The sequence below is a fragment of the Condylostylus longicornis genome, unplaced genomic scaffold (genome assembly GCF_029603195.1).
Source record: "Condylostylus longicornis isolate FDR11 unplaced genomic scaffold, ASM2960319v2 ptg000080l, whole genome shotgun sequence".
NCBI lineage: Eukaryota > Metazoa > Arthropoda > Insecta > Diptera > Dolichopodidae > Condylostylus > Condylostylus longicornis.
Window position 1 is genome coordinate 979,141 of NW_026578048.1, and position 23,955 is coordinate 1,003,095.

General features: G+C 29.5%; 7 protein-coding genes and 1 long non-coding RNA gene across 11 annotated transcripts in view; 3 read left to right on the top strand and 5 right to left on the bottom strand.

Annotated features, from left to right (window-relative positions):
- Window positions 1-2,647: 2,647 nt before the first annotated feature.
- LOC129613095 (heat shock 70 kDa protein cognate 4) lies at window positions 2,648-5,927 on the bottom strand. The gene is made up of 2 exons (XM_055527016.1): window positions 5,772-5,927; window positions 2,648-4,757 (listed from the first exon to the last, which is right to left on the bottom strand). The coding sequence occupies exon 2, from the start codon at window positions 4,749-4,751 to the stop codon at window positions 2,799-2,801; it is 1,953 nt and encodes a 650-aa protein (XP_055382991.1). The 5' UTR covers window positions 4,752-4,757; window positions 5,772-5,927; the 3' UTR covers window positions 2,648-2,798.
- A 1,715-nt stretch (window positions 5,928-7,642) lies between these two features.
- Window positions 7,643-9,341, bottom strand: LOC129613097 (pseudouridylate synthase TRUB2, mitochondrial). Its single transcript, XM_055527018.1, has 3 exons — window positions 9,100-9,341; window positions 8,848-9,039; window positions 7,643-8,789 (listed from the first exon to the last, which is right to left on the bottom strand). The coding sequence occupies exons 1-3, from the start codon at window positions 9,224-9,226 to the stop codon at window positions 8,179-8,181; spliced, it is 930 nt and encodes a 309-aa protein (XP_055382993.1). The 5' UTR covers window positions 9,227-9,341; the 3' UTR covers window positions 7,643-8,178.
- Window positions 9,342-9,993: 652 nt separating this feature from the next.
- LOC129613098 (18S rRNA aminocarboxypropyltransferase) lies at window positions 9,994-11,160 on the top strand. The gene is made up of 4 exons (XM_055527019.1): window positions 9,994-10,298; window positions 10,385-10,528; window positions 10,590-10,658; window positions 10,729-11,160. The coding sequence occupies exons 1-4, from the start codon at window positions 10,154-10,156 to the stop codon at window positions 11,097-11,099; spliced, it is 729 nt and encodes a 242-aa protein (XP_055382994.1). The 5' UTR covers window positions 9,994-10,153; the 3' UTR covers window positions 11,100-11,160.
- A 70-nt stretch (window positions 11,161-11,230) lies between these two features.
- Window positions 11,231-12,719, bottom strand: LOC129613096 (nuA4 complex subunit EAF3 homolog). Its single transcript, XM_055527017.1, has 5 exons — window positions 12,621-12,719; window positions 12,445-12,563; window positions 12,255-12,360; window positions 11,943-12,195; window positions 11,231-11,890 (listed from the first exon to the last, which is right to left on the bottom strand). The coding sequence occupies exons 1-5, from the start codon at window positions 12,649-12,651 to the stop codon at window positions 11,314-11,316; spliced, it is 1,086 nt and encodes a 361-aa protein (XP_055382992.1). The 5' UTR covers window positions 12,652-12,719; the 3' UTR covers window positions 11,231-11,313.
- An 890-nt stretch (window positions 12,720-13,609) lies between these two features.
- LOC129613094 (centrosome-associated zinc finger protein CP190) lies at window positions 13,610-18,306 on the top strand. Of its 2 annotated transcripts, XM_055527015.1 has the most exons (5): window positions 13,610-14,565; window positions 14,807-14,915; window positions 15,021-15,911; window positions 15,968-17,079; window positions 17,140-18,306. In XM_055527015.1, the coding sequence occupies exons 1-5, from the start codon at window positions 14,155-14,157 to the stop codon at window positions 17,995-17,997; spliced, it is 3,381 nt and encodes a 1,126-aa protein (XP_055382990.1). In that variant the 5' UTR covers window positions 13,610-14,154; the 3' UTR covers window positions 17,998-18,306. The 2 variants fall into 2 exon arrangements, with proteins under 2 accessions (XP_055382990.1, XP_055382989.1); XM_055527014.1 differs by having other exon boundaries at window positions 14,807-15,911.
- Window positions 18,307-18,479: 173 nt separating this feature from the next.
- LOC129613074 (cytochrome c oxidase assembly protein COX16 homolog, mitochondrial) lies at window positions 18,480-18,980 on the bottom strand. The gene is made up of 2 exons (XM_055526992.1): window positions 18,764-18,980; window positions 18,480-18,710 (listed from the first exon to the last, which is right to left on the bottom strand). The coding sequence occupies exons 1-2, from the start codon at window positions 18,883-18,885 to the stop codon at window positions 18,536-18,538; spliced, it is 297 nt and encodes a 98-aa protein (XP_055382967.1). The 5' UTR covers window positions 18,886-18,980; the 3' UTR covers window positions 18,480-18,535.
- Window positions 18,981-20,481: 1,501 nt separating this feature from the next.
- LOC129613031 (uncharacterized) lies at window positions 20,482-21,103 on the top strand. The gene is made up of 2 exons (XR_008697289.1): window positions 20,482-20,897; window positions 20,992-21,103. It is a non-coding gene; the product is annotated as an uncharacterized LOC129613031 (long non-coding RNA).
- A 112-nt stretch (window positions 21,104-21,215) lies between these two features.
- LOC129613030 (mucin-2) overlaps window positions 21,216-23,955 on the bottom strand; it is an 87,758-nt gene continuing 85,018 nt past the window's right edge. For 2 of the 3 annotated variants that reach the window (XM_055526913.1, XM_055526914.1), the window contains exon 7: window positions 21,216-23,951. In XM_055526913.1, the coding sequence (XP_055382888.1) occupies window positions 21,969-23,951 (1,983 nt within the window). In that variant the 3' untranslated portion in view covers window positions 21,216-21,968. The remainder of the gene's footprint in view (window positions 23,952-23,955) is intronic. The other variant, XM_055526915.1, reaches the window with a different exon arrangement.

Genomic DNA, 23,955 nt, shown 5'->3' on the forward strand with positions numbered 1-23,955 from the left:
AATTAGTTTTTTTTTCAAATATAATTAATTGTTTTATTTCTTTTCTAATTTTGATGTTTTTTTTTTTTAAATAATATTCTTTATCACAAAAATTGAAAAAATTAATTTTATTTATTTTTTTTTTCTTTATATATAAAAACAAAAAAAAACCGAGCTTTGATTAGCTCTACTTTCTTTACTCGAGCCCAACTGCAGACTAAAAATATTTTCGAAAGTTGCTCATTTACTAAAATTTTTCTATATTTTCTTTTATGCTCTTTATTAAATAAAATAACCTAATCGTATATACCCTGTATGTAAATGTATTTGAAAATTGAAATATGCAAGTGTATTTCATGTTTAAAATAATTATACACATACACCAGTGCCAGTTAGGCTGTTAAGCTTGTGTTTATTTAGCTGTAGAAATTATATTTGAAAAAGAAGATGAAAAAAAAGAGTATATAAAATGGTTTAGAAAATTGTGTTTGTATATGAAATTTGAGGGGAAATGAGTGAAATTTTTTAACAAAAATATCTATAGTCATCTCTTTTTAGTTTTCTTAAAAAAGGAAATAAAGTAATTTATTGAGAACATAGGGTAAATTTGTGTAGAATAATTTTTTTGTATTATGTATTAAAAGAAATCAGTAAGTGACACAGAAAAAAAAAATTATGTGTTTTTTTACTACAAAAATATTTTGGTTTTATGGTCCTAGGTTCGACAAAATACGGTTTTTATAGCAACAAAAATTCATTCGTATACGGAAATTTTATGTAATTTTATATATTTTACAAAAATAAAATACAGATTGTTAGCGATCACAAGCAAATCCAAATAAATCAAAATGTTACAAAAATTAAAATTTCATAAATTTTAATTAAAATAATTAAAATTGAAATATTATTGGGACTAGCCATGTCATAACTTGGGCAACATGTCAAATAACCTTTATTTTCTAATTAATCCTTAAAAGTCAACAATATAAAATTAATTTCAACTATAATCGACTTAAGGCTGAATGTCAAAAATTTAAAAGGTTTTAAGTTTTATGCAAACTACAACCTAACTACAGTAAGATACAACGAAAAGTTTCCAAAACTTAACGAAAATTTTAAGAATATTATAAGCTAAATGTGTGATATTTTATATGCAATCATTTTCGTTAAAAGTCAATCAAATATCAAATTATGTATGCATGTTAACGTTTTTTATATCAGAACAGATTCAAAAATAGATCTGGGTTCGTTTACTACCTAAGAGCGCGCGAACTTAATAGTGAATTGGCGTTGTTGTTTTCAGATTTAATCATAACACTCAAATTTAACGGAGCTTCCACATAATTTTCACACTTTAAGTATAAAAAATTATTAAATGACAGCAAAAGCTTTATTGAGTTCGTCGTTAAAATCACGTGCATCAACCAAATTTTTCTTTCATTTGAAAAACTAAAAACCCCTACATCCATTTAAAATAAACTTTACCGAATGCCTTTTGCTTTATTTGTCACTGTTTACCTAAAAAAAAGAATAAGAGAAAAGGAAACAAAATATTTAAATCAGTTAAAATCGACAACTATTAGCGGTCGGCAGTTGGACAACTTATAAAACCATTTTTTTCTCTTTTATGTTTCTTCAATTTTTTGGGTCTATAAATATGAATAAACTTATAACACAAAAAAAAAATATACATATGACTACGAATTACGAACTTAGCTACGACACACACTTTTGAACAGTCATATTTGGTCGAATAATGTGTCTATCACTATTAGACAAAATACACATTTTATGCCAAATTTCAAAAACTTAGTAGCTAAAAGGAGTTTAGTTAAAAAACAAACAACTTTTATTTTTTTAACTTACAGCCTATAAATAAATATATAAATAAATGAAACCATCTTTTTAATATTCAAAATAAGAAATAATAAATTTACAAAATTTCAATCAGAGGCAATTGCTAAATAAAATAAATGTGATACATATGTCGCACAATCAAAGCTTGCAGTGAAACCTTTAAAACTTTTTTCTACAGATTTTTCAATTCTCTTTTAAAATGCTATTATGCCAAAAATTCTCTTGGCACAATCTTTAAAAAACTCAATGCAAAACTAAAATCCATTATGCCAAATTTTGCATTGAAATTGGTAATATAGCAACACTGCTTTTAAATGATCACAAATTCTTTTCCTAGAGATTATGAATCAGCAATGGTAGCACCATTTTTCGGAATCAACTGTCAAATGTTTATTCATTTTTTTATTGGTATTTTTACCAAGTAGCTTTTATAGGGGTATTCTCAAAAAATTTAAATCTTGACCAATATCTTCAAATCGCTTGTTACTTGCGATTATTTCTTTCGTACAATTTTAAAGGGTTCTACGAACGTAATTTTTTTACTCTTAAAAATATTCGGAAAATTTTAGAAATTTGAAATATAACATTCATAATTTTCTGAATTTCATGACTAATGTGGAAGTAGGGCCTTATCAATAACACCCCTTATAGCTCTGAGGGGTCCACAGTCTATTTTTAGTAAGGTCAAACTTCGAGGACTTCGCTGTTTTTTCTCTACGTTAGAGAACAACAAAAATAACCTAAATGGAAAGAAATTTAACTTTTACGTTTTGAAAAAATGAAAGCATCAGTTAAATAAGAAAAGTTTAAATATGATTTTAGCTATTTTTATTTTGTGAACAGCCCAGTTTTAAGCATTTTGGAGTTGCTATTACAAACCATTAACAAAAAATAAAATGCAAAAATTTAATGTTTCTCATATATGCAAAAATACTGCATTGGCTCTTTCTGCAACCGCATATTTAATCGACTTCTTCAATAGTTGGTCCGGCACCTGCACCAGCTCCAGCTCCTGGAGCAGCTCCACCAGCACCTGGGAAGCCACCTGGCATTCCACCTGGTGGGGCACCACCACTAGCTTGGTACAACTTGGTAATAATTGGATTACAAACAGCTTCCAATTCTTTTTGACGATGTTCAAATTCTTCTTTTTCAGCTAATTGATTGGCATCCATCCATTTGATTGTTTCATTACATTTTTCTAAAATAGTTGATTTGTCACTTTCGGAAATTTTATCTTTAAGGTTATCTTCATCCATCGTAGCTTTCATGTTGAAGCAATATGACTCTAAAGCATTTTTGGCAGCAATTGTTTCACGTTGTTTTTCATCTTCGCTGCGGTATTTCTCGGCGTCATTAACCATTCGTTCAATTTCTTCTTTGGACAAACGACCTTTGTCATTTGTAATAGTGATTTTGTTTTCTTTGTTAGTTGAGCGTTCTAATGCTGTTACATTTAAAATGCCATTAGCATCTATATCAAAAGTAACTTCAATTTGTGGTACGCCACGTGGTGCCGGGGGAATGCCTGATAACTCAAATTTACCCAATAAGTTATTATCTTTGGTCATAGCACGTTCACCTTCATAAACTTGAATTAAAACTCCAGGTTGATTATCCGAATAAGTCGTAAATGTCTGAGTTTGCTTAGTTGGAATGGTTGTATTACGTTTAATTAAAATACTCATTACACCACCAGCTGTTTCGATACCCAACGACAAGGGTGTAACGTCAAGAAGTAAAAGATCTTGAACTTCTTGGGATTTATCTCCGTGAAGAATGGCAGCTTGTACAGCAGCACCATAAGCTACAGCCTCATCAGGGTTGATAGATTTGTTCAATTCTTTTCCATTGAAGAAATCTTGAAGAAGACGTTGTACTTTTGGAATACGAGTGGATCCTCCAACAAGTACGATGTCGTGAATAGCAGCTTTATCCAATTTAGCATCACGAATTGCCTTTTCAACTGGTTCCATGGTTGAACGGAATAAATCAGCGTTTAATTCCTCAAAACGGGCACGTGTAATCGAAGTATAGAAATCGGTACCTTCAAATAAGGAATCGATTTCAATACTGGCTTGTGTTGATGATGAAAGTGTACGTTTTGCACGTTCGCATGCTGTTCTCAAACGACGAAGAGCTCGTTTATTCGAAGTCAAATCTTTTTTATGTTTGCGTTTGAATTCTTGAACAAAGTGATTGACAAGGCGGTTGTCGAAATCTTCACCGCCTAAATGTGTATCACCGGCTGTTGCTTTGACTTCGAAAATACCGTCATCAATGGAGAGAATTGATACATCAAAGGTGCCCCCACCCAAATCGAAAATTAAAACGTTGCGTTCACCAGATGTTTTTTTATCTAAACCATAAGCAATTGCAGCAGCAGTTGGTTCATTAATAATACGTAAAACATTTAAGCCTGCAATTGTGCCAGCATCTTTAGTAGCTTGACGTTGTGAGTCATTAAAATAAGCTGGTACAGTAATAACAGCATTCGTTACTGTTTTTCCTAAATAGGCTTCTGCAGTTTCCTTCATTTTGGTTAAAACCATGGAACTGATTTCTTCTGGGAAGAAAGTCTTCTTTTCATCTTTGTACATAACTTCGATTTTGGGTTTTCCTTCAACACTTACAACTTCAAATGGCCAATGTTTCATATCAGATTGAACAGCTTTTTCATCAAATTTGCGACCAATTAAACGTTTTGCGTCAAAAATTGTGTTTGTAGGATTCATGGCGACCTGATTTTTTGCGGCATCCCCAATGAGACGTTCAGTCTCTGTGAAGGCAACATATGATGGTGTTGTCCGATTACCTTGATCATTGGCAATAATTTCAACCTTTCCATGTTGGAATACACCAACACACGAGTAGGTTGTACCTAAATCAATACCAACAGCTGGAGCTTTAGACATTTTAATCTGAAATTCAAAATAAATTTCGAATCAACATTAAGAAAAACAAATAATTATAATATTCAGATATATATGTGTGTAGTTGTATTGGAGTACATTTTAAAATTAATTTCAACAAAAAAAAAATATTAAGGGCTTATCGATTAAACTTATACTTATAAGTATGTACATATGTATGTACATACTTATAAGTATATACATACTTATGAGTATGTACATATATTCGTATGTTGCATATTTTTAGACAATGCCTTTACATTAAAAAAAAAAAAAATCTTTTTCTTTTATTACAAAAAATCTGTAATGCGGTCTGTAAAATAATATATTTTTGAAATACCAATCACGTGTTGTTCTTCTGCATTACATGCGAATCGTTACACATGCAAGTATCTATGTATGTATTTCTGTATATAAGTGTAACTATTTCCCTATTAAATTCTAACTGAAATCCATTTAACTAGCTTCAAAAGCTAGATAAACCAATTTTACTTTTTACACACGATATGCATGTACAATGAAAATTTTAATATAGTGACGCAATTTGCTTATGCAGCATTTTCATTTTTGACTCATACACAAAGAAAAAAAAAATGGCAGACGCCATTTAAAAATTTTAATAAAATCAATGTTCACAAACGCACATACATATATGTACACAATTCCAAGTATAATATATGTATAAAGATATCTAATTCAGTGTATATATATAAATATACACTTAAATCAATATTAAAGAACACTACACATGCTGAAAGAACAATCTAGAAAATTCTTAACTCATGGCGATGAAAAAATAAAATTTTTCTTAGTAATTATTCTACTTATATATATATGTATGAATAAATAAATTTTTACAAAAATTACTGAAAAAATGTAGATATATTTTATTTTACAATTCAATGCAACTTTTTGATACGATGAAATCTCCCTTTTTCTATTTTGCAACATTCCATTTTTTTTTTTTAAATCAATTGTTACAAAACTTTACCTAATAAATGTTTTTAAAAAATAATTACTTACATTTTTTAATTGATTTTAATTTTAAACACAAAGTAAACGATTCTTTTGTAATTAAAATAATTTTCCACTTATATAAAATAAAACTTGATCAATAACCAGTTACAGCACTTCACTTTCAGAGAGACTTTTTAAAAATGTGATTTCGAATTAGTATGTACAAATATTTTATAATTTTTCATAGTACAAAACCAATACTGACAATTGACAAAATCCATTTTTCATGTTGGTAATATGAAGAATTTTCCAGAACTATAAAGTGCTGCCACTTGAAAAATTTTAGAACATATTTTTATTTTGGACACGAATCTTCTTATAATTTTATAATATGAAAAAATTTTTTAAATAATTTAATATGAAAAAAATGACAGCTTAAATGCCGGATAATTCTGTTTTTATCCAGATCTTAAATATTTAGTAATTCTGTTTGTTCTCATAGAAGGGGGATGGTGTTGGAACGGTCTCCTTATCCTCACAAGTTGCTTGAGTGGATCTCGAGCGTGTGTTGTAGGGCATGCCCCCGCTCGGATGGGGTGCACAATAGATTCTTATACGTAGTCGCGATGCACTGTTGCCCCCGTTGTACAAATCAACAAATCTACAAGTCTAATTCTATTTGTTACGCTTTTTACATAGTTTTTTTGTTTTAAATGTTTTTAGTTATTACGTTGTTATAGAGTAAATGACATTTGATTAAATAAAAAATGGAAAATCAAAGTAAGAGGTACGTTTTAAAATTTACTTAAAAATTTTTATTTCAAAAAAATTGCCATAATAAAAATTAAACAATTATGATTTTAGATTTATAATATAAAAATTAAATGTCAGAAATCAAAACGTTATTTTATGTAAACTTACCAACTTAAAAAATTTATAAAATTCAAAACTCGAAACGTTCTTTTGAATTTTAAAAAAACCAGGCCTTAAACCAGAGCAAAACAACACGGTTAATATAACATACACACGGAAACTGATGATGTAAAAAAAACCGCCAGTGGTAAAATAAGAATTTTAGGATAGAACTCATTTAAATACATATATGTATTCAACATGAGTTTTGACTTTTCGCCGCGACAAATCGCCTTTGCTCTGTTATTAACTTAAAAACGTTATCAAAATCTTTTTAATGCGTTGAAGGACCAATTACAGTAGTGGACAGGGCTGTTATTGGCTCTAATCGGAGCCATTTGGCTACGATTTGAAAATATATGACGCCGGTTCCTCCTTTTGCATTTTGACTTCGTTTTTGCTTTTTCCTCAGTTAAAATCAAAAAAACATGTTGATAATTATTCTTATAAAAAATTTTCAGTTGAAAAGTAAAAAAAAACTTTTTGTGCAATATAAATTTGTTTTCAAAATCTTAAGTGGAAGCTAAGTACATATCACTGCTGACAGAAATGATTTTTTGTAATGTCTAGGTACATACATGTTAATCAATTAACCACATTATGTACAAGTTAATCAATTAACCAAATAAAGTGCCAAAAACCGAACTTCTGAAAACGCGTCGACAGATAAAATCTGTTTGTGTAAGATTTTCACAATAAACGAAAATATTACAATTTATACAATCACTATAGCCCAAACTTTAAAAAATGTAAAAATGCATATGTCTGCTTACAGTATATGAAGTTTCATATAAAAAATATTATATATTTTAAGCTTAAGATTTTAATGTGGATTTATTTATTTTTTATTTTCGTGATTCTTTTTTTTTATGTGCTCTAATGTTAATAAATCGTTTTTATATGAAATATGGAAATTGGCTCCTTTTTTTTCGGCTTCCCATACAAAAAGTCAAACGACAGCCCTAGTAGTGGATTGCCAGAATAAAAGAAACAACAATATCAAATATGTATGCATTGAATTTATTTTAAAATAGATTCAAAAAATTTAAAAAATCTTAAATATTATTCTACTATAAATAATCTAATACGTTTGATAGGTTTTCAAAAAAATTTCAAAATTTAAAAAAATCTTGACAAATGTTAATTATCTTGCAGATTTATGATGTTAAAAAATTATCTTTCTTGACTCATAAGAACGTATTAAGTGGCTTGTTGAGAGCTGTTATTTTAACCTACCCACAAGCTTGCTTTTTCCGGTTTCAAGAACTTCGAAAAGTTTCTTAAATTCCATGTACAAACTTAATTTTTTGAAAGAAAAAAAAAGAGATGATTTATCCCCACAAGCCTGTAATTTTCAGATTGTACCGTGTATGGTTTTAATAAAACAATACACTTCGATATCGTATTTGTTATTTTACCAATTAACATTTTTTAATAAACGTTACGTTTAATATAATCAACTAACGAAATCCCATCGTCCTGATGAAAATGGCTTTATCTGCTTCAACATCTTTAAACTGAATTTCAACCCATTACCGTCAAATCCTTAGAATTTTCATCGTTAAAGATCAGTAGTAATTTTTATATTTTCCTGATTGGTAAAATTTTCATTACTTTCTATTAATTTCCTACAATGATGCATATTATCAATTATATTTTGTAAATGCCAATCCTTTCTTAATAATGTGTCGTTTACATTGAAATTACCATGGCGAATACATTGCAAATTACAACAATGGGCAACGGATTTTAATTCAATACCAATTTCATGAATTAAGGTTGCCAAGTATGATTGCGTTTCATTGATAGCATGAATTTCTAAAGTAAAATAAGGTCTTCTAAACTTAATTACTTTAATGGAATAAATTACTGGTTGTATATTGTTAGCTGGCCTAATTAATCCTTGACAAGCTAATTCATAAGCTGATTGAGACTGTATATCTACACCACACATCTCATACATTTTTCGAAGGTGGGAGGCCTGTAATGAAGCAACCAAGGAAGCTAATCTACTTGCACTAATATGTTTGTGTGTAGCTCGAGCAGTTATAGCAGAATCGGCTAAATGGTTTTCTGTTGCTGTTCCTAATTTTCCTGTCACACAATAAGCCCTAATTGCTCTTGCTTTTTGAATTTTGTTTGCTAGTTTAACTCCTGAATTTAATCCTAATACTAAAATAATAATAGTTTTGATCATTTAAAATATTTAAGTAATTTTAAAATAGTATACATAAAACTCCACTTGTGTACGTTTCTAAATTTACAGCAGGTCTAAATTTAAAATCTTCCATTTTATAACGAGGTCCTACAGCTAATATATCGTCTGATAAATCAGTTACATTTTTTAAAATTTGTCCATAAGATCCTCCTGGCGCTATGGCCATAAGCTTTCTAGGTTCCCGGATTTCTAATTCATTTAGCTCTGAAAGTGATTAAAATTGGTTTGAACATATTTTTTAAGCAACATTTATTTTTTACTTACCTTTGCATATGTTGTGTAGAATCGCATTGCGCACATGTATAACTTTTTTCCCTGCTGGTTTATATACCGCTAAGACACCGTTTAGATACTTAAATACAGTTGGTGCATCATAAACTTTAGTCAACATTTTTACATTTAATTTATTTTAACTAAAAACTCATAAAATCTGCAGCAAAATTTATTAACTTTTATTAAAAAACTCAAAACCTGAACATAAAGCGAATATGTACGAGTACTTGTGTCTATTGCCTAGTACATGCTGTTGTAATTATTAGAAATCAACATATTAAATATAATTTTATAAATATGAAAATCTCTATTATTTTGGACTTGCCGTTGTTCCATTTTATTCAGTCTATTAATATTTGACAGTGCACGATTTATTCGGTTTATAAAGTATGAAAGCCGTATAATATTATGTAATTTTTGGAAAAATAGTTAGTTTAAAATTTTTAATATTAATCGCCAAACATATCTCACTGTTTCTATAATATCCAAAACAGGCTAAGGGCTTATCTTTTTTTCTAAGGGCTTGTCTTTTTTTTAAGCAGATTTCTAATTCTTCCAATTGAATTTCTCATTTTTCTCAAAAGATTTGTGAAAAAAAATGAGATACACAATACAAAAATATCTTACTCGAAAATTAGAATGTATGATACTCAATCAGTTTTCTTTCATCTGTTGATTAAAAATAAAGATATACAGCTGATTAAGGCTGATTTCGACTAATGTCAAATGTTTTGATCTTCATTAATGTCAAAATTTGACATATTTTGATCGAAAATTAATATAAAATCTTGTGTTGTAAACTAACGAACATGATGTCTTTTAAATTGTCACTTGTTATAAAAAATGGTAAGACTTATAGCTTTTCAAAAAATTTTTCGCCTCGTGAGTTGCGATCATATGAGAATGAAATTTATTTTGTTTACAATTTGTAGAGTAAAACTATCGTAGTCCGTAGATAAATATTTCGGTTTCAATCAAAATTAACTACATATCTATACCACAAATACTACGATTTTAGTAACATTACAAGCACAAGATTGCAAAAATGAGTTCCAAAGGAAGGAAAAACCAAAAATTTAGAAATAGCAAACCAAATCATAGAAAAGAAAGAAACTTAGCGGAAACGTTAGCTGAAACAGTCAACCATAGTAGCTCCGATGAAGACAATGAACAAAATCGTTTTGAATCTGGTTATAAATTGTTTTTTTTTTTGTTTGATAGATCGTAGTATCTATTTAATTTAGTTAATTTTTTTTATATGTAATCTAAATTGCAGGTAAACCTGCAACATTTCCAGTTGCGATGTGGGATTTGAATCATTGTGATCCAAAGAAATGTAGTGGCAGGAAATTAGCCAGAATGGGATTAATAAGCAATTTAAGATTAGGACAAAAATTTCAAGGTCTACTTCTGACACCAGGTTAGGGCAAAATTGTGTTTGTACATATATAGTTTATTTTTCAAATGTGGGTTTTTAATAGTTGGAAGAAATTGTGTTAGCCCATTGGACCGCAACATTATGGAGGAAAAAGGAGTTGCAGTTGTAGATTGTAAGAATATTTTTTTTTATAAGTAATATGAATATTATGTAAAATTATGTTATGAAAATTTTTATAAAAGGTTCCTGGGCAAAATTAAGTGAAACCCCATTTGAGAGAATGAGAAGTCCTCATCCAAGACTATTGCCGTTTTTGGTTGCCGCTAATCCAATTAATTATGGAAAGCCCTGTCAATTGAGTTGTGTTGAAGCAATTGCTGCTGTGATGTATATAACAGGAATGAAAGAGGAGGCACAATTTTACATGAGTAAATTTTCGTGGGGGCATTCGTTTTTAGAATTGAATGAAAGTTTACTCGATAAATACGCCAGTTGTAAAGACAGTAAAGAAATTCTTGAAGTTCAAGACAAATACTTGAAAGAAGCAGAAGAAGAACGACAAATGGAACGTAAAATAGATTGGCCATCATCTTCTTCGGACGACGAAGATTAAAAACGAAAATCTCGAAATATTTCGTTTAAAATAGTTAATAAAAGTATTTTATGTTTCTAAACTTGTTAGTTGTTTTTTATATTAAAAATATCTTGAAATAATATTAAGCCTTTTTTTTAACGTATACTAACCTACAGGTATTTATTTCTGTTTATTTTTAGGAATACATAAAACAAGGCTTAGAGCACAAATATGTGATTTATAATACAAATTTTTATTGTGTTTGTCGTTGATATTCTGGACTTGAATTAACAAAATTTGACATACTAAAATAAGTTGCACTATTTTTTACCAAATATTTAAGGAAATCGTTCAAATGAATTAATAAAGTTTGCACTGATTTTTCGTCTAAATGTGTAAAAGCCAACATTGAACCCAGTTTTACAAATAATCTAAGTAAATGAAATCCTCCATATATTTTCGACATTGGTTTATCAGGATGTTGAGTCAAGATTTCGGAATACTGTGGCCTTTCGAATTTGTATAACAATTGCGAGCCCAGCATCACATTAAAATATTCAATAAGTCCATTTACTACATCATTAACAGCAATATCTTTGCTAGCACTAGTTGTTTTAGCTGATTTTTTGTATTCTAAATAACTATCCATAATTTTCTGCACCGTAATTTTTGCAGGTATTTCAATTAACTTATGTTGACGTGTAATAGCATCCCAGTCGTCTACAAGACATGGTTTGAGTTCTTCAGGAATTTTTATTTTTATTTCCACTTTTGTCAAAAATTGTTCTTCAGTTTCTACAGAAGAGTTTTCAATTTTCCCCCGTTTTTTCCTTAAAGAAAATAAATATTTATAAAAAATTATTTTTTAAAACAAAAGTTTACTTTGGCTCTTCTTCCTTTTCTTTTTCTTTGTCCTCTTTTTTAGAATCTTTTTCTTTATCCTTCTCTTTGGATGTTGCACTTGTGGAGTTATTTGCTGAATTAGATGTACCAGTGTTTCCAGTTGTTTTAATAGGTCTGCCACGTATAGGACCTGAAGGTGTAGAAGTTGCTCCCACATCTTTGGTTGTGATTTCTTTAGAAGGAGTTGACGCTCTTGAGTCACTGCTAGAATCTTTCTTCCCTTTTGACGCACCTACATTAAAAATAAATCACTACTATTTGCCATAAAGAAAATATTTTACAAACAATTACTTTTTTTATTTTTAGCTGCAAGTTTATGTTGTTTTGAAACTTCCTGTTGTTTTTGGACATTTGCTTCATTGTACTTCAGAACTCGATTTTCAGGAACCCATTCATCCTTTAAACAAAATTTTTTTATTGATTCATGAAATAAAAAAAATGTTACCCAGTTTATTGTTAAATGAAATAAAAGAAAAATTACCCAGTTTTTGTTCCATCCAGCGTAATGAATTAAATATTTTATTTGTTTATCCTGTACCTTAACTTTTAGTGCTTTTGCTTCATATATGAGAGGTCCATGAAAACACAAAACCTTCTCACCTGAATAAAAATAATCTTTAAATTTTTTTATAAAATTATTTTCTAACATATTTTTACCTTCAGCAAATTTAAACTTTTTATCAGTCATATTTAAGCATATAGAAGTTAATTTTTAAATTGTTTTGGATGCGTCTTTAGTCTTTACCCAATGTTTTCTCGATTGTCGATAAGTTTTACAATTCACTTTTTTATTCAAAAATTTATCGTTATTTAAAAATACAGAGTTGTTACTAGTTTGAGACCTTTTTGTAAAAAGCTTATTTGAAATTAAAAATTTGACGTTAGTGGGATAAATTTTGACAGCACTTTTGTGTAAACTGTAGGTACAGAATTTACCTGTTAAAACTGCTTATGAGTAACTAAAATTAACCACAAAAAGAATATCTTGAAAATATGCGTTGATAATCTGCGCAAATAAGGTGTTTTTTTTTGATTTGATGAAAATAGTATTTTTTATTTACAATAGGGGGATTGTGTGTTTTCGGAGTTATATTGGCATTTAATTATAATATTTAAATTGAAATGTATTTTTTTATTACAGACGACTTTAAGTAAGCTGCCATAATTACATATGTCAAAAAGTTTAACTCAAGTTAAAGTTGCTATGGTTATGACGCAGCGGAATATTAATAATTTCCATATCCATCATTGCCGTTCATATTATATCAGTAAAGAAGCTAACGCAATAAACGCAAAATAAGATAATCTCAATCGTTTACAATGGTAAACGTTCAAAATTGTCTTGAAATAATGCGGATGGTGTAGTATATGTACATATATACGAAAACGTAAAAACAGTGTAAAACTATTTTTGAAAATTTGTTATCAAAAAAATTTCTTTCCGATATTAACACAGAATTAAAGAATAAATTATTTTAAATTTAGTAGGTATTGAATAGCATGTCACAATTCTAAAAGTTGAAATTTTCTTTTTTTTTGTCATTTTGTCATTGCAGCCAATACATAGGATTAAAATGCATCGTCGTCATGAAATGGACGCCATGTCTATTTTTCATATTTTTAAATGTTGGCAATGTTATTTAGGTTAGCGTCCCTAAGGAGAGGTGTTTACAGTAAAATATCAGTTTTAAAAATAAATTCCCTAGGATTTTATATTTTTTTTGCGAATTTCAAAACAATTACATTAATAGTTTAAGTTTAAGTACATAAAAAATAGTTTTTGCTTTTGTGGAGCAAAATAATATTGGAAAGTTGCTCGTCTTAAGATTTGATGGTTTTGTAATTGATAAATTATTCGAATACGGCTACGTATGTATGCACATACATATATTTATTAGTACGTACATACGACATAATTACTTTTTTATTGTGCTATATACAAGTAATTACTGAAGGGAGTAGATAATTTAATATTTTTTTTTCGAAACACAATATAAATTATCGTTAATTTGGTTTAAAAACTAATATAAATGTAAAGTTTTGCATGCAACAAGAGTGGCAGCCATAACATCCTTGATTGTAGTGTGTTTATGTACATAAGTATAATAAATGGAGCCTTAAGTATAAAGTGTGTTTTCGGGATGTTAAATTTTTATTTTTAATTGAGTAACCTTTCCATATATAAATATAAATGAAATCAAAGAAATTGGAAAATATGGGTGAAATAAAATCAGTGAAAGTGGATAATTGGGGAGTATTCTTCCTCCAGAAATTACAAAACTTTTTTAATAAGACAGATTATTGCGATTTGACTTTACAATTTAATGATAATTCGCAGTTAAAAGTTCATAGATTAGTTCTTAATGCATGTACGGACTATTTTAATGTCTTAGAACAAACTTGTGAAATGATTGATGATGTTTTAATTATGCCGAATGAACTTCAGGCTGATTTAGTTGTACCAATTGTAAACTTTATGTATACAGGAACATTAGAATTCGAGTTAAAAATTTATGGAAAGCTGCTGAAAACTGCTAGAGATATGAACATGACCGTTTTGTTGAAGTTATTGGAGGCACATAGAAGAACGATGGAAACAAAAGTAAGTAAAATGTTTAGGATAATCTCCAAATAGAATAAAATAGAAATTAGTATGCAATATGTACATCCAAACTTCTGACACTCATTATCTATCTTGCAATGAAAGCCAAGAATAGTTGCGACGACTTTCTTATGAAAACACGAAAACAATTACGCATTATATGTAAAATTGAAATTTTGTGTATATTTATATATATTTGATTATACCTAAACTAAAGTTTTCAATTAAATTATGTTTTCAGCCAAAAAATCAGAAGCCTGCGAAAACAAGCAGTTTTCAACAAATGAAAACAGCGATGCCAAGCATTACTAAACCTTCTCAGCAAAAGAGCACAAATCGACCAGTTCTAGGTAACTCTGAATCAATTTATAAAACTTTGCAAATTAAGCCTTATAGTTCAAGCAATTTAAAACCCGGAACTATTTTGTCAAAATCTCAATCAAAAATTGTTCCAGTTAAAGGTCCAACCAGATTTGAATATGAAGCAGGTGAATCACTTACATCATTTGATCCAACATTTGATAACATTTCATATGAAAGCAAACCCCTTAAAGTAGATTACGGGGAACAGATCGGTCGAAGTGAAACGTCACCCTTCGAACAATTGAGACAAACTGGTTATAATAATAACAAAAGACCGGCTCAATCGTTATTAGAATCACCACCAACAAAAAAGCCTAATATTCAAGATGTTAAAGAATATGCTGAGCAACAGAGAATGCGCAAGCAAATTGCTGAAGATTATGGTGAGGAACCTGATTTCGATAGTATTTTAGATGATGAATTTCATAATGACGACGATGATGAGGAGTTTACTAGTATTCAGGAAAATACGAGACCAACAACATCTAAATCAACATATGTGCAGCAGACATCACCTCAAAAAACACAAGCTAGTTTAAGGAAAAGTGACTCTTCTACTCAACAAAAACCTACAATTGTTGTTAAGGAATGTTCTTCATCGAATGTTGATCATGCGAAAATTATAAGTGAAGTGCTCAGAAAATATCCACATTTAATAAAAAACAATAAAAATATTAAATTAAAAATCATGCCCACAACTAGCGGTGGTGGAGCTCAAAAGGTTTTCATCAAACAGGAGCCTAGTGAACAACGTTCCACTGCTCCTACAATCAAAACAGAACCTGTTTCTCCAAAAAAAATGAGCCAAGCGGTTTCAACGACCTTAATAAAATCTGAATCCTTGTCTCCGTCAGGTAAAAATTCACAACTAGTTGCACAGAAGCCTGCTGCGGTTTCAACCTCGTCTACTCCAAATCAGCCGAGAAGAATTGATAGTAAAACTATGAAACAATTGATAGCATTAGGCGCTGAAAATACAACAGGTTTAAATAAATTTTTTTTCGAAATATTTTTTAATATTTTTACTTTTATCTTCTAGGACCTTGGTTATGTTTGCGTTGTGGAGTGAATGGTCGTCCTATAAGTATTCCATCATATAGAGGTTTTAGAAGACATCTAGTTAATACGCATAAAGAGAAAATCGATCCAAGACTCTGTGAACACTGTGGTTGGCGCTCAATTAATCAAAAGGAATTAGTTTTCCATATGTTTACACAACATGACGTTCGCACATCTATAAGTTTTCCAAAATGTGAACATTGTGGCACAATTGTATTTGACATGCAAGCATTAGATCAGCATATAGATGATGTTCATCCAGAAGTTAAAGAGGATAATCAACAATGTATTTATTGCAATAAAACATTTTCCACAGAATTAATGCTTTACAATCATATGAAAGATCAACACAAAGAACGGGCGCGTGATGACGGCGTTATTGATTTTTCTGAAGAAGATGAAGCATATGAAGAATATGAGCAGAAAATGCAAAATATGACCGATGCAAAAAGTGGTTCAAAAATTCAAATATTGTCTGATATTGATCTACCGAAGTGTATATCATTGACTCAAATTACAAAACCTGATTCACATATACAGTTTGATGCAGATAATTTAGTGGAAATGCTTGGTCGAGATAGTCAAATTATGCAGCCGACAGACTTGATACCAACAATTTCTTCTGGAATGACGAGTGAACCGAAATTCATAAATGCAGACGGTAATGTTATGGAATTGACCCCAGCTCAAAGAGCTGAAATAATGTCTCAATTAGAACAAGGTGGAGACGGTGTAGTCATGGTTTTAGATGAGTCATTTAGCGAAAGAGTGACAGCTAAAATTATAGATAATACTGATGATGATGCTAGCCAAGAAGGGGCAGAACAAGATTCCGATCATAATATTGCAGATGTGAACAATATCGCTGAGGAAACTACGGAGCAAGTAGAAGAGCAGGTTATGGAAGAAGAAGCAGTTCAAGATTCAAATGAAGATAAACAAAATCAAACTCTAGCTGATGATTTGGAAGAGGAGTTAAATGCATGGAAACCCCCTGAAATATCCCGAAAAGAGAATACTAAAATTGATGATCCAGTTGACAAAGATGATTTGGATGAATCGAATGAGAATTTAGATGAACAACTAGAGAAGGTGAAATATTTTATTTTTATAGAAAACAGGTAAGAAACTGAAATTTAATTTTGATTTTAGTTAACTCAGATGACTCAACCACTACTGGAAACAAAAAAGGTTGAGAAAGTGTCTAAAGATGAGCTTGATGAAAGATTAAAAATGCTTACAAACGATTGGACTGATGATGAAGATGAGGAAGTAGATAACTCATTAACCAGTCAATCTACTTCAAATAAATTGGAAAAGGAGAAAAACGACGGCTCTAAAAAAGAAGTCAAAGATCATTCGAAAATTGGTGAAGACAACGAAAACATTGAGAAAGAGGAAAATATAGAAGATATCCTTAAGGGAGATTTGGAAGATAAGCCAGAAGAGCAATCTGATTCAAAGGACGATAAAGAAAATGAGAAAATTGAGAGCGAAACAAAAGAAAAAACGCCGGAAATAACATCGCAGAAAGATTCGGAAAGTGCAGATAATTCTTTGGTGGCCCAACAGGATTCGGGAGAATCAGATGATGAAGAAAAAGTTTTAAGAGAACAACCAATTTGTGCCACGGAGGAAGATACGCCAGTTGAAGATAATACTGATACTGATAAAAACATCGGCACGATTACACCACATAACACAGAAAATCAAAGCGATGGTGACAAAGACGAAGAAAAGTCTAAAACGTCAGATATTGAAAAAAATGAAAAATCTTGTGAATTGCTGAAAGATGAAATAAAATTTAAATCAGAGGAAAATGAGCATAAAAGCGAAATCAAAGAAGAAAATCTAGAGGTTGAAATTGAGAAAGATCATAAAACAAGTAGCAGTTCTGAAGAAAGCAAATTAAAGCCTCAAACTAAGGAAAAATCTCCGGAATCTAAAAAAGAAGAAATTAAAAGCATAATTAACGAATGGGATGATGGTAATGAGGATGATGATCTTTAAATAAAATTATTGCTATTAGAATTTGAAACTACTTTAAAGCATGAGAAATCGTTGTCTCTTTTTAACCTACTTATCCTTTCATCCGATTTTATTTTGAAGCAACTTGGTTTTAGGTGAAATAACAACTTTTTCTTTATTTTACTACAACACTATAGCTGTTATTAAATATTGATAAAAACAATTATGTTATGTAAAACCTTGTAAAAAATTAAAAAAATTGAGTAAAATATACATTACACTATACATATGATAACTGTAGATGAATACGTTAGAATAATACCATAACTGAATGGTAATAAAATGTTTCATAAAAAATTTAAATAAAAGTTTTTTTTGTTGATGAAATTTTGATTTTCAATTGTACTAAAAATGTAACGACAAATGTTCACATTCTTAGTCATTTATACTAATTCAACTTCGCAATGGTGCTCTTCAAAAATCCTTATGATTCTAATTTTTGCGGAATTCAGAAAAAAAAGGAATAAACTGAATAATAACTATACATATTTATTTGTCAACCTAAATATTTTCTATAAGATCATGTTTGTTCTTCCCATGGTCGTGGACCACGTTTATTTTCCCAATTTTCAATATCCAATTTTTTAATTTTTTCAAATTCACTATCTAATGTAACTTCCTTTGCATCCTTCATCTTAACACCTAACTTTTCCACTTCTTCTGGTGTAACTGTTTGCTTCTTTGAGTATTTGTATCTTAAATTAAACAATTTTAGCTAGTTATAATGAAAGTAAATGTTAAACTCTACCTAATACTTGTAAATTCTCTTAAAGCAAATGAACCTCCAACAACTAAAATTAAAAATGGTAAGCCATATTGCAAAAATTTGTTTTTTCTAACTGTGGGTTTTACACTATTTAAATATTTCATTTTAACTTTTTATGTCTCATTCAACAATGCAAGAAATTTTATGACAAGTTTAAAATGATAAAGAATAAGAAAAAAATATGTTATTGGCTTATATTAGGTTGACTGACACTTAACATATATAACAGGAATACATGTATTATCCATAATGAAAAATTTTGGAAGTTATGAATAAACGTCAAAAAAGCTAGATTATGCAATTCAAATTCAGCTAAAATATGTCAGGCTTATTAAGTTGGTATATGATACAGTCGTGCTTACGAAACTTAATTGCCAAAAATATTCATAAAATAAAATATGATGTGTCACGGCTGACAGCAAATACACGTTCAAGTTTCCAGGCCTGGATTGTAATGATGAAAACAGAACAAGATCGATTGCCGCGGCGAAATGTCAGACTTCATATACACATATTTAAAAAAGGATTGCTCAGAATCAAGCGAAATAAATCGACGCTTTTTTTAACCGCATATTATTACTGTAATAAAGATAGCTAGTAATTTTTTTATCAAGTTATTTCAAAAGTATTTTAAAAGTCCTTTTATGTAAATGTGTTAATTATTTTACATCTAGAGTCTTTATAATTTTTTTATATCGTTGAAACTGCGTAGTAGATTTAAAAAAAAACGAACGAAAAAAAATTAAAATTTTTCATCAAACAAAAACTAGTGTCAAAACATTTAACTTTCGTTAAATTTGCGTTAGATTAAAAAAACTATATGAAAAATGCATGATGTATAAACGTTGCATATCGCATTATTATCTGTTTATACTTTTTGAAAAGTTTTTATGGCAAGAGGAAAGAAACGCACCACAATTATTTATACAAAAGTCGTTGTGTAAACACAGGAATTTATGGATACTTTTAAATATTATTTTAATGCTTTTCGCCGTCACGTTTTAATAATTTGATAATGACACTGTCTATTTATCATTTTTGTATCATTAAAAGAATTAATTTTTAATTTCAATTACTAAGCATAAACCATTGACGGTAACTGCATACATATTTGTTTTTCAATTTTTTAATTTTTTTAAATTTTCAGGTTGTCAAAAATTTAATAAAAAGTACAAGCTTCAGTTCGTTATTTTTTCATAATATTGCGTATTTAGCTGTAAAAACATAAATGCCAATTGCCAACAAGAAATATATCCATAATAAAATGTTTTAAAGTAATCTGTAATTACTTTAAAATAAATATTTCATTATTAATTACAAAACAAATAAATTTATCTAAACAAAAAAAACTAGCAATTAACAAAAAAAAATCTGAAATTATATTCCTTTATTCTTTCGCCAATTTCAGTCAAAAGAGTCAAAATGGAAAAAAGGATCAAATTCTTCTGTTCGACTTAAAGGTGAACGTTCTTGCAATTCATTTCATTTCCTATTCATGGCAATAAATTATTTCATAATATGTACATATTATATACATTAATGTATTTTTAGTCCGGTAAAGCGCTGGCGACTCATAAATGACGATAAATTACATAATAGCGAGTCATGAATGACGATAAAAAATGAAATGGATATTTTTGACATCTTTCCACGTGCAAAATTTGACACTACACCGCTAATTAATCAAAGTCGAGACTCGCTCTAATTACAATACCAAACAATGGCATAATATAAACATGTTAGCTGGTAATCTCAGAATCAGAACCTTAGATTTACATGTTCAGAGTGTATTAATGATCCGACCGAATTCATAACAAAATTCTACTCAGAAAGGAGGCGGCTATTAATATTTAATATAAATTAATCTATTTCTAATTTTTTATTTTGATTGAATTGAAGCTTCACTAAGAAAAAAAGGATTTATAATTTTATTAAAGGAGAAAAAAAACGGAACAGTTTTAAGGATTTCCTATAATAAATAGAGCTAATCTGGAGAAGGTGATCTAAAGTTAATTTTGAGTTATGCACGCTCAACTTGTCCCTCGAGTAGTATTCTTTTCGAATTTCTATGGAAAGAAGATAAATCCGAGAATTTTAAGAATTACTTAAAATATAAGTAAGTAAAAATTAATATTAATGGATTTTGCAAACGCTATTTTATTTTTAAAAATATATTCGTAATTATAAATATGTATCTTTAATTCTAACAGGTTTTCTTACATGCAGTACAATTAACAACTAAATGATTTTTAATAAATTTTACATTTTGATTGTATTAAAAATATGGAAAATAAAATAAAATATTCTTTAATATAAAATCAATTTCGCATTTTTTAAATACATTTTTATACAATTGTGCGAGTAACTTTAAAAACAGTAAATTCTAGTTATTTATAACTCAGTTAAATTATGAAAAAATTTTATGAATTAGTAAGGCATTCAGATCTCTTATTAATCGATGTAATAATGTAAGGAAGTAATGCCTAAATTTTCCTAAATTGGTGAATTATCCTATATACATAAGTATGCTTAATTATATTAAATGTTATACACGTATATAAAACTAAATAAGATTATTCTTAAATATAAAAGAAATGAATACTTGTGACTTTACTTAACAAACTTATTAAAACTTGTGAAGCATACAATATTACAAAAAATGTATGTATGTATGTACATAAATGAATATTGCAGTTGTATATAGATTTGTAAGCAATATTGTTTAATCCATATTTATGTATTCCTTGTATATACATACATAGATATTCATATATGCGCATGAATTTTTCATATAAAATTTGCAAATTTATATTTTACATATATGTATGTATGTATGTATGTACACGCACATTATGTGGTGCATATGAACATACGAGTACATATATATGTGCACCCAATTTATTAGTATTGCTTCATAGAATAATTATGTATCCAGTTAGTTTGCGTAGGGCTTTTTTGAATATTCGCCAATATTCTGGAATTTTGTTTATTTATTGGTCAATAATTTGCAATAGTTATGAAAACAATGTGAACAGTTCTTGGTTCCACATGCACAATTTATCTTTTTTTTTTAATTTGGCTATGGTTACAAATGTTCTAGTCATAATGATGCTCATTTAATATACATATACATAGTACAATGTATGTATATATTTTATTAAGGAAAATTAAAATATAGGTAGAGAACTTATCGCCTTTTTATACATGGTTCACATGTTCCTGGTTTTGCAAAAGATGGATGGCATTCGGGGCATTCTGGGTTTTCACCGTACCATTTTGATTTATCGTCACTTCTCCGCTTGGGTATTTTAAGTTGAAAAGAATTTTTTGATTCATTAAAATCATAACCAGTTCTACCATTTTCTAAAGGAAATAAAAAGTCTGGAACAGATAATTGTCGTTTAAGTTGTTGAATTTGAAGCTCTGATGCTGGAGAATTTTTTTTATGATTTCCTGAAATTAACTCTCTTTTATTACTTGTTGAAAATGGCCTTGGAGATGATGTTGGTGTTTTTGTCGAAGAATTCACAGATCTTTGACTTTTTGTGGCTAGTGTAGATAGGAACGGATTGTGAGAAAATGGAAATGATTTGTTGTTTTCGCTTATAGAATCGTTAGAATTTGACGAAAAATCAAGATGATCACTAAATGGTGGTTGAAGATCTAAACTAGGAGTTTCAGGCGGAATACCTTGTAATTGTATTTTTTTACCAAATGAACCTTGTTTTAATTGTGAGTCCTGAAGTGAATGTGAATCGTCTGGTAGAAAAGTTGGCAAAACATTTTCCAAAGGAAGTTGCTGTTGTTCTAAAGGAAGTTTTTGTTCTTGTAACTGAGATTGATTAGTATTTCCTTTTTGTTTTTTCCTGAATTCTATTTCATATTCTGGCAAACGTCCTTCTGTTCCAATTGGGGGGTCTAATTTGGGTGGTTCCAGAGCATTTGATGGGATTTTCCAGTCATAATATATTGGTGGACCCTGGGTTGTTGCAATATCATGTTGAATATATTCAGGAAAAGGTGGAACTAGATCTAGAGATGGTGTAACAACTTCATTTAAGGATGTTTGCCCTGTAACTGATTTTAATGCAACACTACTTGGTTTAGAGAAAGATTTTGGAGTGTTTAATCTTTGGCTTTGAGGAATGTTATAGTCGAATATTGATTCTGGAATGTTTTCATTTTCATTAGAAGCTTCATCAGGTTGCGAGGCAACTACAATGGGTTTCTGATTTAATAATTGGGTATTTGACGTCTTTCTTTCTTTTAATTGTAAAGTAGTTGGTTTTGAGTTATATGAAGTTGAAGAAGTTTTACTTGATATTCTGGAAAAATCATAATTATTAAAAGATGTAGGTGCCCGATTTGAAGATTCTGATTGTTGTAAAGTTTCCAAAGAATTGGAGTATTTATCTGTAGCAGATTCGTACGATAAGGTTGTTGAAGCGGTATATTTTTGAGTAAACGGTTTGCCGGATGAAGTGGTTGGTCTGGTTATAGGAGGAGGTATTGGACGTGCCGTTGTAGCTGCTGTTGGTAATACTGAAAATGGTGCTGAAGTAGATATTATTCGAAATGGTGTTCTGGTGGTAGTTGTCGTAGAAATTACAGATTTCTCTGTAGTACTAGTTTTGCTTTCTTCAGATGCGGTGTAATTTTCATTCCAGATTGGGTATAAAAATGGGGGTTCATAAAGTTTTGAAGGAACTTTGATTTCCGTTTCCGATATTGCATTTGAAATTGGTTGTTTTGTAATGTGGAAAGATTTCGGGGATTGCGTTGTGGTAGTAATAGTTGGTTTTCTGTATACTGTGGGGCTATTTGTGGGTTTATAACTTTGATTTTTGGTCACAAATGTTTTCTGGTTATTTATTGTCGTCGAGGTTGACGTTGATGGCTTTGTAACAGTTTGAAATTTATCCTCTTCGCTAGAAACATCAGCTGATGTATTATAATTTGAACTAAAACTTGTACCTAAATCTGGATTAATATCATCTACATCGTCCATTCGACGAATTGATTGCGATGATGGTGGAAGTATATCTCGACTAGGTACAGATATCCTCCAACGTGTTGAAGAAGGTGGTGGGTTTAATTGAAAATGTTTTTTAGCAGCATTGTCTTCATCTTGATCTGAGCCATCAATTTGATTTAACACTTGAGGTACCTGCTAA